This window comes from Pongo pygmaeus, chromosome 7 (genome assembly GCF_028885625.2).
Source record: "Pongo pygmaeus isolate AG05252 chromosome 7, NHGRI_mPonPyg2-v2.0_pri, whole genome shotgun sequence".
Lineage (NCBI taxonomy): Eukaryota > Metazoa > Chordata > Mammalia > Primates > Hominidae > Pongo > Pongo pygmaeus.
The window spans coordinates 97,487,996-97,501,619 of NC_072380.2; the positions used below are offsets into that span (position 1 = coordinate 97,487,996).

Below are 13,624 nucleotides of genomic sequence, written 5' to 3' on the forward strand. Positions count from 1 at the left end.
AGCTTTTGAATGTGTTTGCTCTTGCTTTTCTAGTTCTTTTAATTGTGATGTTAGGGTGTCAATTTTGGATCTTTCCTGCTTTCTCTTGTGGGCATTTAGTGCTATAAATTTCCCTCTACACACTGCTTTGAATGCATCCCAGAGATTCTGGTATGTTGTGTCTTGGTTCTCGTTGGTTTCAAAGAACATCTTTATTTCTGCCTTCATTTCGTTATGTACCCAGTAGTCATTCAGGAGCAGGTTGTTCAGTTTCCACGTAGTTGAGCGGTTTTCAGTGAGATTCTTAATCCTGAGTTCTAGCTTGATTGCACTGTGATCTGAGAGACAGTTTGTTACAATTTCTGTTCTTTTACATTTATTGAGGAGAACTTTACTTCCAAGGATATGGTCAATTTTGGAATAGGTGTGGTGTGGTGCTGAAAAAAATGTATATTCTGTTGATTTGGGGTGGAGAGTTCTGTAGATGTCTATTAGGTCTGCTTGGTGCAGAGCTGAGTTCAATTCCTGGGTATCCTTGTTGACTTTCTGTCTCGTTGATCTGTCTAATGTTGACAGTGGGGTGTTAAAGTCTCCCATTATTAATGTGTGGGAGTCTAAGTCTCTTTGTAGGTCACTCAGGACTTGCTTTATGAATCTGGGTGCTCCTGTATTGGGTGCATATATATTTAGGATAGTTAGCTCTTCTTGTTGAATTAATCCCTTTACCATTATGTAATGGCCTTCTTTGTCTCTTTTGATCTTTGTTGGTTTAAAGTCTGTTTTATCAGAGACTAGGATTGCAACCCCTGCCTTTTTTTGTTTTCCATTTGCTTGGTAGATCTTCCTCCATCCTTTTATTTTGAGCCTATGTGTGTCTCTGCACGTGAGATGGGTTTCCTGAATACAGCACACTGATGGGTCTTGAGTCTTTATCCAATTTGCCAGTCTGTGTCTTTTAATTGGAGCATTTAGTCCATTTACATTTAAAGTTAATATTGTTATGTGTGAATTTGATCCTGTCATTATGATGTTAGCTCGATGTTTTGCTCGTTAGTTGATGCAGTCTCTTCCTAGTCTCAATGGTCTTTACATTTCGGTATGATTTTGCAGTGGCTGGTACCGGTTGTGCCTTTCCATGTTTAGCGCTTCCTTCAAGAGCTCTTTTAGGGCAGGCCTGGTGGTGACAAAATCTCTCAGCATTTGCTTGTCTGTAAAGTATTTTATTTCTCCTTCACTTATGAAGCTTAGTTTGGCAGGATATGAAATTCTGGGTTGAAAATTCTTTTCTTTAAGAATGTTGAGTATTGGCCCCCACTCTCTTCTGGCTTGTAGGGTTTCTGCCGAGAGATCCGCTGTTAGTCTGATGGGCTTCCCTTTGATGGTAACCCGTCCTTTCTCTCTGGCTGCCCTTAACATTTTTTCCTTCATTTCAACTTTGGTGAATCTGACAATTATGTGTCTTGGAGTTGCTCTTCTCGAAGAGTATCTTTGTGGCGTTCTCTGTATTTCCTGAATCTGAATGTTGGCCTGCCTTGCTAGATTGGGGAAGTTCTCCTGGATAATATCCTGCAGAGTGTTTTCCAACTTGTTTCCATTCTCCCCATCACTTTCAGGTACACCAATCAGACGTAGATTTGGTCTTTTCACATAGTCCCACATTTCTTGGAGGCTTTGCTCGTTTCTTTTTATTCTTTTTTCTCTAAACTTCCCTTCTCGCTTCATTTCATTCATTTCATCTTCCAGGGCTGATACCCTTTCTTCCATTTGATCGCATCGGCTCCTGAGGCTTCTGCATTCTTCACGTAGTTCTCGAGCCTTGGTTTTCAGCTCCATCAGCTCCTTTAAGCACTTCTCTGTATTGGTTATTCTAGTTATACATTCTTCTAAATTTTTTTCAAAGTTTTCAACTTCTTTGCCTTTGGATTGAATATCCTCCCGTAGCTCGGAGTAATTTGATCGTCTGAAGCCTTCTTCTCTCAGCTCGTCAAAGTCATTCTCCGTCCAGCTTTGCTCCGTTGCTGGTGAGGAACTGCGTTCCTTTGGAGGAGGAGAGGTACTCTGGTTTTTAGAGTTTCCAGTTTTTCTGCTCTGTTTTTTCCCCATCTTTGTGGTTTTATCTACTTTTGGTCTTTGATGATGGTGATGTACAGATGGGTTTTTGGTGTGGATGTCCTTTCTGTTAGTTTTCCTTCTAACAGACAGAACCCTCAGCTGCAGGTCTGTTGGAGTACCTGGCCGGCCGTGTGAGGTGTCAGTCTGCCCCTGCTGGGGGGTGCCTCCCAGTTAGGCTGCTCGGGGGTCAGGGGTCAGGGACCCACTTGAGGAGGCAGTCAGCCCGTTCTCAGATCTCCAGCTGCGTGCTAGGAGAACCACTGCTCTCCTCACAGCTGTCAGACAGGGACATTTAAGTCTGCAGAGGTTACTGCTGTCTTTTTGTTTGTCTGTGCCCTGCCCCCAGAGGTGGAGCCTACAGAGGCAGGCAGGCCTCCTTGAGCTGTGGTGGGCTCCACCCAGTTCAAGCTTCCAGGCTGCTTTGTTTACCTAAGCGAGCCTGGGCAATGGCGGGCGCCCCTCCCCCAGCCTCGCTGCCGACTTGCTGTTTGATCTCAGACTGCTGTGCTAGCAATCAGCGAGACTCCGTGGGCGTAGGACCCTCTGAGCCAGGTGCGGGCTATACTCTCCTGGGGCACCGTTTCCTAAGCCCGTCGGAAAAGCACAGTATTCGGGTGGGAGTGGCCCGATTTTCCAGGTGCCGTCTGTCACCCCTGGAAGGGGAACTCCCTGACCCCTTGCGCTTCCCGAGTGAGGCAATGCCTCGCCCCTGCTTCGGCTGGCGCACGGTGCGCTCACCCACTGACCTGCGCCCACTGTCTGGCACTCCCTAGTGAGATGAACACGGTACCTCAGATGGAAATGCAGAAATCACCCGTCTTCTGCGCCGCTCGCGCTGGGAGCTGTAGACCGGAGCTGTTCCTATTCGGCCATCTTGGCTCCTTCGCTAAATTTCTTTAATGAATTTCTTGAAAAAAAAAATGAAATCACCTTACAAACTAAAATCTAGCTCTGTGTTCTTTTTTTCTTTGTCAGTTTGGGTAAGTTGTATTTTTCAGTTAATTTGTCCATTTCATCTCATTATCAGCATAAAATTGTTAATATTCCCTTATATACTTTTAATTTCTGTAGGATCTATAATGAAAATCTCTTTCATTACTGATATTGGTAATCTGTGTTTTCTCTATTTTTTATTTGTTGGCCTTGATCAGTTTAGCAAGGGGTTTTGATGATGTTTTCAGAGAATAGACTTTTGGCTTTGTTAATTTGATTAATATTTGTTTTCTGTGTTCTTGATTTCTGGATTTTATTTTTCCCCTCTACTGTGAATTTACTTTGCTGTTTGTTTTCTAGCGCTTTTTTTTTTTTTTTTTGAATACAGTCTTGCTCTGTCACCCAAGCTGGAGTGCAGTGGCCTAATATCAGCTCACTACAACCTCCATGGCTCCTGGGTTCAAGTGATTCTCCTGCCTCAGCCTCCCGAATAGCTGGGATTACAGGCGTGTGCTACCACACCTGGCTAATTTTTATAATTTTAGTAGAGACAGGGTTTCTTTCACCATGTTGCCCAGGCTGGTCTCGAACTCCTGGCCTCAAGCGATCCTCCCACCTCTGCCTTCCAAAGTGCTGGGATTACAGGCATGCGGCATGGCCCCCAGCTGTAACTTCTTAATATAAGTACTTAGGTCATTGATTTTAGACTTATCTCCTAATGTAATCATTTAAAGCCATAAACATTCCTCTGAGCACTGCTTTAGCTGCATTCCACAAATTTTGGTATGTTTTGCTTTTGCTATTGTATAGTTAGAGATACTTTTCTAATTTCCTTTATGATTTCTTCCTTGATCCAAGAAATATTTAGAAATGTCTTTTATTAATTTTTAAACCATTTGTCATTCTATAGATATGTTATTGGTCCTTGATTTCTGATTTACTTCCATTTTGTTCAGAGAACATATTCTGAATAATTTCCATCTTTTTAAATTTATTGAGTTTTTTTTTATAGCCTGGCATATGGTTTTTCTAGGTGGATATTCATTGGGCTCTTAAAAAGAATGTGTATTCTACAATTAAGTCTGGATGATTGATAGTATTTTCAGGTCAACCATGTCTTTACTCATTTTTTTGTCTGTTCTATCAGTTGCTGATGCTTGGTTTTTTGTTTGTAGAGGTGGGGGGTTGATCTAGTTCTATCAATTGTGGCATGAAGAAGTGTTGAAATCTCTGTGGTTGTGGATTTGTGTTTCTCACTTTAGTTCTTTATTTGCTTCTTATGTTTGAAGCTCTGTTATTAAGCACATACACATTTATGACTGCTTGGTCTTTTTGATGAAGTTACTCTTTTATCATTATGAAATGTTCCTCTTTATCTAATAGCCTTATTGAAATACATTATTCACTTACCATGTGGTTCACCCATTTGAAGTGTGCAATTCAGTGGTACCTATTAGCAGTCATTACTCATTTCCTTCTACCTCCACTCTCAACCCTAAGCAACCACAAATCTATTTTCTTTCTCTATGGATTTGCCTATTTTGAACATTTCATATAAATGAAATCATAATATTTTAGCCTTTTGTGACTAGCTTCTTTCACTTAGCATATTTTCAATGTTCATCCATATTGTAGCACATATCAATACTTCATTTCTTTTTATTACCAAATAATTATTCCATTGTATGGATATACCACATTTTATTTATCCTTTTGTCAGTTGATAGACATCTGAGTAGCCTCTACTTTTGGTTATTGTGATATTTCTATGAATATTTATGTATAAGTTTTTGTGTGGACATAGATTTTCATTTCTCTTGGCTATATACCTAGAAGTAGAATTGCTGGGTCATATGTTTAACCTTTGGAGCAACTGCCAGACTTTCCAAAGTAACTGCGCCATTTTACATCTTCAGCAGCAGTATATGAAGGTTCAGTTTTCCCACATCCTTGCTATCTTGTTCTTATATGTCATTTTCATTGTAGCCATCCTAGTGGGTGTAAAGGCATATCTCATCCTGGCATGTATTTACTTTTAACCTGTTTGTGTCTTTATATTTAAATGGATCTTGTGGACAGAAGAAAAGTGAGTCTTGTTTTTAAATCCCATCTGGCCATCACTTCTTTTGAAGAGTCTGTTAAAATTTACTGTAATCATTAATGAAGTTGGATTAGGGTCTACCATTTTATTGTTATTCGTTTTCTGTTTGTCTCTGTTTTATATTCATTTTTCTTCCTTTCCTACTTTCTGTTGGATAATTTTTAGAATTCAGTTTCTTTTGTTTTGTTTTGTTTTGCTTTTTGAGACGGAGTTTCACTCTTGTTGCCCAGGCTGGAATGCAATGGCGTGATCTCAGCTCACCGCAACCTCCACCTCCTGGGTTCAAGCAATTCTCCTGCCTCAGCATCCTGAGTAGCAGGGATTATAAGCATGTGCCACCACACCTGGCTAATTTTGTATTTTTAGTAGAGACGGGGTTTCTCCATGTTGGTCAGGCTGGTCTTGAACTCCCAAGCTCAGCTGCCTTGGCTTCCCAAAGTGGTGGGATAGAATTCAGTTTTAATTCATATGTTGGTTTTTTAGTCACAATTCTCTAGGTTTTGTTTTGGTCTGGATGCTCTAAAAAAAGACTTGAAACAGCCAACTTAGAGTTAATACTGTATCACTTCAAGTAAAATGTTTTAACATTATTTGTATTTATCTGTATATAAATCAACTGTGATGCTCTTTATTTCTTCTTGAGGATTCAAATTTCCATCTGGTGTTATATTCCTTCAGCCAAGACTTCAGTCTGAACTTCCTTTAGCAAATGTTGTAGCGTTACATCTGTGGATACCAGTCTGTTTCACCTTTATTCTTAATGGACTTTTTCACTGAATGTAGAATTCTCAATTGACAATTTCTTTTTCTTTCAGTACTGTCCCTGGCCTCCATAGTTTTGATTGCAAAGTTAACATGAATTCAAAATCCTTGATTTCTTGTATGTAATATGCCATTTTTCTTTGGCTACTGTCAAGAATTTGTCTCTCTTTGTTTACAGCAGTTTGACTGCATTGTGCCTAAGGATGGTTTTCTTTGTATTTATCCTGCTTGGGGTTTCTCTATGCTTCCTGAATCTGTAATTTTATGTTTTCACCTAATTCGGAAAATTTCTTCCAATATTTCTTCTGTTCCATTCTCTCTTCTCTTTTTCAGATTCCATGTAGACTTTTTGATATTGTCTCAAAATTCCCTGAGGCTCTGTACATTTTGTCAACGTTTGTTTTTCTGTATTCTTCGTATCGAATAACTTCCATTGAACTAGGTTCAGGTTCATGTACTCTTTCTTTATTGCCTCACTCTACTATTAATCTCAGTCAGTTTCTACTTCAGACATTGTATTTTTCAGTTATAGAATTTCTATTTTTAGTTCTATTTCTGAGCTGAGTTTTCTTGTTTTTTCATTTATGACAGGCATATTTCTTATTATCTCATTGAACATCACTATTTGATCGCTATTTTAAAGTTCTTGTTTGCTTATTCAAACATTTGAGTCATCTCAGGTTTGGTCTCCATTTTCTCTTGAGAATAGGTCATTTTCCTGGTTCTTCCTATGGCGAGCAATTTTGAAGTGCGTCCTGGACATCATGAATGTTTTGTTGTGGATACTCTAGATTTGGTTATAGTCTTTCAAAGAATGTTGACATTTTTGTTTTAGTAAGCATTTAACTTGGTTTGACTCAGGTTGTATGTTTTTCCCTTAGGTAGCAGTTCAAAGTTCATTTCATTTATTTTGTTCTTTGCTGGGCCACTTGCAGTCCACTTCGTACTGTCCTCTGGTTCTTCAGGCCCAGAAGTCTGGTTTTTCCTACCTGAGGTTTAGACTCTCTGCATGATGCTGATTGTGATACATTCTCAGGCTAAAAACATAAAAAACCAGAAACACCCTCATTCTGGTCCATTTTCCAAGTGTCAGCTCCCGTCTAGGATAATCCTACTTTTGTTCACTTTCTAAGGCCTTCAAGTGGTTTTTATTTTTGTTTTGTTTGTATTTTTTCCAGAGTTTATAATTGTTATCTGCAGGAAAGTCAACATGGTAGAAGCTTGCTTGTCCATACCAGAAGCTGAATTCCCTGTCTTTAATGTCAAACATTTCTAGTTTATAAACCCTTAATCATATAAAAAGTCATAACATTTCAGAAAATTTCCAATTTCAATCTTTTTTATACTGAACTTTTAACAAATTTTGTTGGCTTTTTAAATTTTAGACTTCTAATTCAATAGATAACGTTCCTGAGGAAGACCCCAGACCAAAAAGAGACACGGATATAACTTCTGAAAGTGACTATGGAAACAGAAAAGAATGCAATAGAAAAGTTCATCGAAGATCAAAAATCCCTTATTATGCCAAAACCATTCAAACTATTAAGCACCACAATAAAAACTACAGCTCTTTTGTAAGGTACTTGTTTTAGTTTTAGAAATTTAAGGCACACAGAAGTTAATAATGCTGGCTTCTCTCTTGAAGCTATCTCCTGGTATATTTGTTACTTTACTAATGTGGAAGATTTGATTTTTCAGCCTTGTAGGTTCTGATCTGGTCAGTACATTCATGTAAATGTATATAAAAGGATCCTTTTCTCTGTGTCTGTACCTAAGTTGCAAAATTAATGTATAAACCTGAAGATATCTCATACCATAAAGAATACTGACCTTAGAACTGGAATACCCTAGTTTAATCTAGGTTTAGTTCAATCAAAAACAATGTATGTGGTTTTAGTTTAATTTGAACTAATGTTATTAGTTCAAATTCCACTGCATTCATTTACAGTGGGAAATAAGACTGGTACACTTGAGTCTACATGACTAACCTTTTCTCTCTTTGTAGGCAAATCTAGATGGAAAGTCAAATCCTAGTCAGATGATACTGAGTTTAGGATTAAATGTGAATAAGATGATTGTGTTTAATGCCATAAGGACAAGGGAGACCAATGTCTGTACTTTCATAATTGGGATCACCATGACAAGTGGTTCAGAAATGACTACTCTGGGATGGTTACAGTAAACTTTTGCCTCTGTAATTTGCAAAGCATATTTTGTTGTTTTGTTGTTATTTAATTCTTCCATACCTACCCAATTACATTTTACATGTATATACACACACACACAGAGGCATTCAGTTCACTTCAAACACTGTACTTTTTTTCAGGACATACCCTGGAATTTATTTGGTCGTACCAAGTGGTAGAATCTATTAACTTTGATCCATTATATGTTGATTTTAAACTTTTAACTCTCAAAGAGTAGTTCTATTTACTGTCTTTTCAAGTTCTTGGGTATCATCTCACCATAGTACTTTTTAAATTATTCTGATATATCCAAGAACTCCACCCTACCTGAAAATGTTGAACCCTGAACATTTATGAAATCATGATCTTTTTTAAAATCTTAAGGCACTCATTAATCAACAGAGCACACCCATTATAAAATTTATGAAGCAGTTTGTCCAAGTTACTATAATTTTATTAATATTCTTTTTAAAAAGCTGTTTGCATATACAACTAGAAATGTTAATGTTAGAGAAAAGTAATGTGAACACTACTTTTTTGAGTTATTTTCTATGTTTCATTCTTTACAGTTGTAATCGTAAAATGAAACCACCTTACCTTAAAGAATTATATGTAAGCTCGTCTTTAGCAAACTATCCTATGTTACAAGAATCAGAAAAGCCAAAGACTGAAATAATTAAAGTAGACCAAAGTCACTCAGAAGACAACACTTACCAGGTATGATTTAAGAGATTAAGAAAAAGTGAGTATGAATAATTTTAAATACAGAGTCCCAGAAAAATTATGCATGCTTTTATTAGCAAAAAATGTTTGAATTTTATTGGAGTGATGAAAATGGGTTATTTTTTCCTTCCTGATTTCCAGATTTTATGTAATGTTATTTTTGAACGAATGAAAATTACATTTTCTTATGATCAGATTTAGGTGAAATCATTTGTTATATGCTTCTGGAGGAAGAAACAGTTATGAATTTTTTAATTCTTATTCCTTAAGGTAGTGCTTCCTACTTTTTTTGGGTGTCACACCCTTTTTAGTATCTAAAAAAATCTACAGGTCTTCTCAAAGAAGCCTATTTTTACACTCGAAAAAATGTATATAATTTCAAGGTTTTCATGGACTTCTCTGAAACTCAATTTTGGACCACTGGATCCCAGATTAAGAGGTGTTCAAAAATGTTTTAATTCTTTAAAATTTGCTTAACATTTCTCATGTTGAGAAACTTCAGTACTTGTGGTTTCATTATTTTATATTTTTCATTAACTTCCCCTTATATTACTTGTGTATTGTTCTTTCAAAAACAGAATTGGTACATTTTAGGCTACTGGTTTCCTCCCCTTATTCTCAACTATAGAGGCTTTAATATTGAAAAATAATAGTTATCATTATGACTTTGGACACACTTCATCTTTCTTCTTACTTAACCTATTGTGCCTGTGTTTCCCAAGTTACATATTCATTTTTCTCATGAAAAATCAATCTTGTCTGATTCAACCCCCCACCCCAAGTTTGTTCGAGATTAGATCCTTACCAATCTTCATATTCCCTTGCGTGCCTTGGTAAGGACTCTGTTTCCTGAATACAGAGTCTAGCATGTGGGTGCCATGCTATGAGTATATACTATTTCAAAAAAGGAATCTTATCTACTATGGCATAATAATAGCAGCTAACATTTATTGATTGGTTATTATGTAGCAGGCACTATTCTGCACTTACCTATATGCTTTGCTACCATTAACTTAATTTTTGGCCTGGGGCAGTGGCTCACACCTGTAATCCCAACACACTGGGAGGCCGAGGTGGGTGGATCACTTGAGGTCAGGAGTTCAAGACCAGCCTGACCAACGTGGTGAAACCCCATCTCTACTAAAAATACAAAAAAACAGCCAAGCGTGGTGCACATGCCTGTAGTCCCAGCTACTCGGGAAGCTGAGGCAGAAGAATTGCTGGAATCCAGGAGGTGGAGTTTGCAGTGAGCTGAGATTGTGCCACTCCACTCCAGCCTGGGTGACAGAGTGAGACTCAAAAAAATAAAATAAAAAGTTTCACTGTAGCTCTTTGAAGTAGGTACTATTATTCCCCTGTTATAAATGGGAAAATTGAAGCTGTGAGAAGTTAGGTAACTTTTCTAAGTTCACATAACTTTGTTGTTTTCTTTCAGTCCCTTGTTGAACAGCTAGACCAAGAGAGAGAGAAGAGATGGAGAGCTGAGCAAGCTGAAAATAAACTCATGGATTATATTGATGAGCTGCATAAACATGCAAATGAAAAAGAGGATATTCATAGTCTGGCTCTACTTACCACAGATAGGTAAAAAGAAATTAATAAACCTGAAGATACCTCATAGCATAAAGAATACTGACTTTAGAACTGGAATATCTTAGTTTCAGTGTGGTTCAATCAACAACAATATATGTGGTTTTAGTATGATTTGAACTAATTTTATTGGATAATTTAGCACTTTATTAGCTTGTTATATCAGCAAGAAATTCGGGTACATGTATTTGAGCCCTCAAGCAGGAAGGTGTCAGATAAATATTATAAGTAAAGAACAGCAAGAGACTAGAGCAGTGATTAACAAACTTTTTATGTAAAGTGCCAGATTCTGTAAAGGGCGGGCATTGGCAGCCTTTTTCTTTAAGCTTCATGGGTCATATTTGATCTCATCACATATTCATCTTCTGCAATGGGCTTTTGTATCATATAGCCCAGTTTCTTAATTCTGATGTTTTTATTCTGTCCTCACCATTACGTCTCCCATTTTATCTGGGTTTTTTGTTTTGTTTTGTTGTATTGCATTCTTTAATACAGGTCTGTCATTTCATTCTGTGAAAATACCAGTTTTTTAAATTACAATAACTCTTTTTCTTCTGTTTCCTGTAATTATTTCTAACGTTATGCTTTTCATCAAATGATTATAAGATGTTTAGAGTTTCTTATGGTTTCTTACCCTTGAATGAGCACTAGGTTTCTAGACTTGACATTTGCTAACAGACTTTGGGAAGTTGCTCTTGGTTCCATTTCCTGTCTGATTGTGCAGTGGATAATTCCCCTTCTAAAATCTCATTTGGATAAGTTGATGTACACAGTTCACAGCCCAGTTCCCAGTTTCTTTTAAGCACTTTTGTGATGCTGACATGGTGTTTTCTACCCCACTGCATGTTTCTCTGATAGGTTGTACCTGTGGAGTGTAAGGACAATTCTAATACGCAACATGCGTGCTATGAGAACCTCTATAATTATAAAGCTATGATGCATTATGTTATCACTAGCCCTTCTACCACTGCCCACCAACTTCCTGCCTTATTTGTGCTTTACAAATGTCTGTCTGAATTGACACAAGAAGCTACTGGGTATGGATGAGGGAACAGGATGGTTCAATTAAGAGTGCTCTGACTACCTCAGAAAAACAGCAGTCCTGCTTTCAGTAAGTGCATGAGTAACCAACATTATGTAGTGACAGATTTATAGAGATCCTGTGACTGAGTCATGGACAGACAGTAGAAGAGAAAAGATATGTCTTCCTTTTTTCAGAATGGAGCAGTTTCATGAGGCAAAGCCTGAGTGTTGTAGGAGTTGTTTTTAATTTCAGTTTAGTTCCATTTGCCTTATAATTGAAATTATTCCCAAATTTTGGCATTCTGTTATCTTTTGTTTTCAGTTATATGTGTATGAATTTTTACTTTATTCTGTATTCTAGGTATTTAGTGGGATATTAGAGGAAGCTGTGTCTAGGGCTGCTAGCCAAAGTCCATTTAAACTGGAAGACTTTGGGCACACTTTATCTTTCTTCTTACTTAACCTATTGTTGTGCCTGTGTTTCCCAAGTTATGTATTCATTTTTCTCGTGAAAAATCAATCTTTTCTGATTCTTCTTTTATCTACGCCACACCCCACCCCCCCACCACATGTTTGTTTGAGATTAGATCCTTACCAATCTTCCTATTCTCTTATGTGCCTTGGTAGGGACTCTGTATCCCTAATGCGGGGTCTGGCATGTGGGTGCTGTGCTGTGAGTATATACAATTTCAAAAAATGAATCTTACCTACTATGGTATCTTTATTATCCAAACCTCCTTGATGACCAGATCTGTTCATCTAATTATCTACTAAAAATGCCTTGCCTGTATTCCTCATAAGTTTCTTAAGATCAGCATGGCCTCAGGTGGATTCATTCTTCTTCCTTATTTTATATTTCTTGCCCTAATAAATGGTGCCCCATCTAGCATCCAGTCAGTCACCAAAACTGTAGAAATCTAGGAATCTTTTTTTTTTTTGCTTCCTTTCTGTTTCTCCTATCCCACAACCAGTTGATATTATCATCTTTATTGATACCTTTATTCATCAATTGATATTGATATCATCTTAAAAGATGTTGAACTATCTCCTCTGTATCCCAAAACTGTTACCTTTCTTTAGGCCCTTAACTGTTGCTTAGATGATTGCTCCATTTCTGTTTTCTCTATGGCTTTCCCTGCCCCCAGCCTATATACAGTCTAGTACTCTTTCATATAGCATATCAAACAGGAGTTGAGAGCATGAACAAAGGAAGACCAGTTCAGAGAGTACTCTCATTGAAGTCAAGAAGAAAGATGATAAGGACAAGAATTAGAGAAATGACCATAGTGTAGAAGTTGATGGATATATTTTTTTAAATATGCCTTGGATATTACATTGGCTTGGCTGCCTGACTCAGTAATTTCTTCATGAGGCTGTGTCTTTGTCAGCGTCCCTTTGCCAAACAATAGACTTATGTTCTGTCATCTCAACCACCTGTCTGTAGTAAGGGGTGAGCATTTGTCCCAAGCTGGGTAAACATCCTGTATCCTGTGGCCACAGTGATTGGTTCAGGGGGTGGACAAATGAATCCAACTGGACTAATCAGAGCCTTGCCTAGGACTCATTTTAAGTTGAGCTAGAGAAAGATACTCTTTCCTGTTTGGTTCAGGGCTATTAGAATATGATCCCAGAGATGTTTGTAGTCTCCCTCTGTACCCCTACCCCAAACATAAAGATTCTTGCATGACACCATCCAGACCACCTATATCTGATTTCCTAGAGTCTGCTTTTGAAGCCAGATTCTAGGATTGTGTTACGTTCTTGGTTTCAGTGGTCCCTCAGCATAGTGCCACCCCATCCTTCTCTATGTTTGCTTATGCAGGTCAGTAAATTCTCTCTTTCATTTAAACTGATTAAGAGTTTTCAGTTCTAGCGAAAGGGTTCTAACCAGCACAAAGCTGGGAGCAATACTGGGTGTCTGGGTTAGGTACAAGGAGTCGAAGTTGACTTACAGGTTGCTATTTATGTAGCACATCTGTCACATCGCTTTATAAATATATCATGTCTGTTCCTTCTGTGAGATGCTGGGTTCCTTGAAGGCAGAGAAGACTCCATCTCATTCATCTTGCTTGCCTTTAAATCCATATCTAGTATAATGCCTGAAACAAATTGTTTGGTAAAGTTCTGCTGTTGAATAGTAATTTATATAAAATATTTTCCTTTTGATCATAATGTTAGGTTCAGGAGTAAGGGAAAGACACACTATTTTTCTGCC

General features: G+C 37.7%; 1 protein-coding gene across 12 annotated transcripts in view; it reads left to right on the top strand.

The window, feature by feature from the left end:
- LRRCC1 (leucine rich repeat and coiled-coil centrosomal protein 1) overlaps window positions 1–13,624 on the top strand; it is a 47,323-nt gene that overhangs the window by 16,461 nt on the left and 17,238 nt on the right. For 11 of the 12 annotated variants that reach the window (XM_054498128.2, XM_063668942.1, XM_054498129.2 and 8 more), the window contains 3 exons: window positions 7,273–7,466; window positions 8,643–8,790; window positions 10,232–10,380. In XM_054498128.2, the coding sequence (XP_054354103.2) occupies window positions 7,273–7,466; window positions 8,643–8,790; window positions 10,232–10,380 (491 nt within the window). Of the gene's footprint in view, window positions 1–2,958; window positions 3,072–7,272; window positions 7,467–8,642; window positions 8,791–10,231; window positions 10,381–13,624 lie in introns of those variants that run through there. The other variant, XM_063668944.1, reaches the window with a different exon arrangement.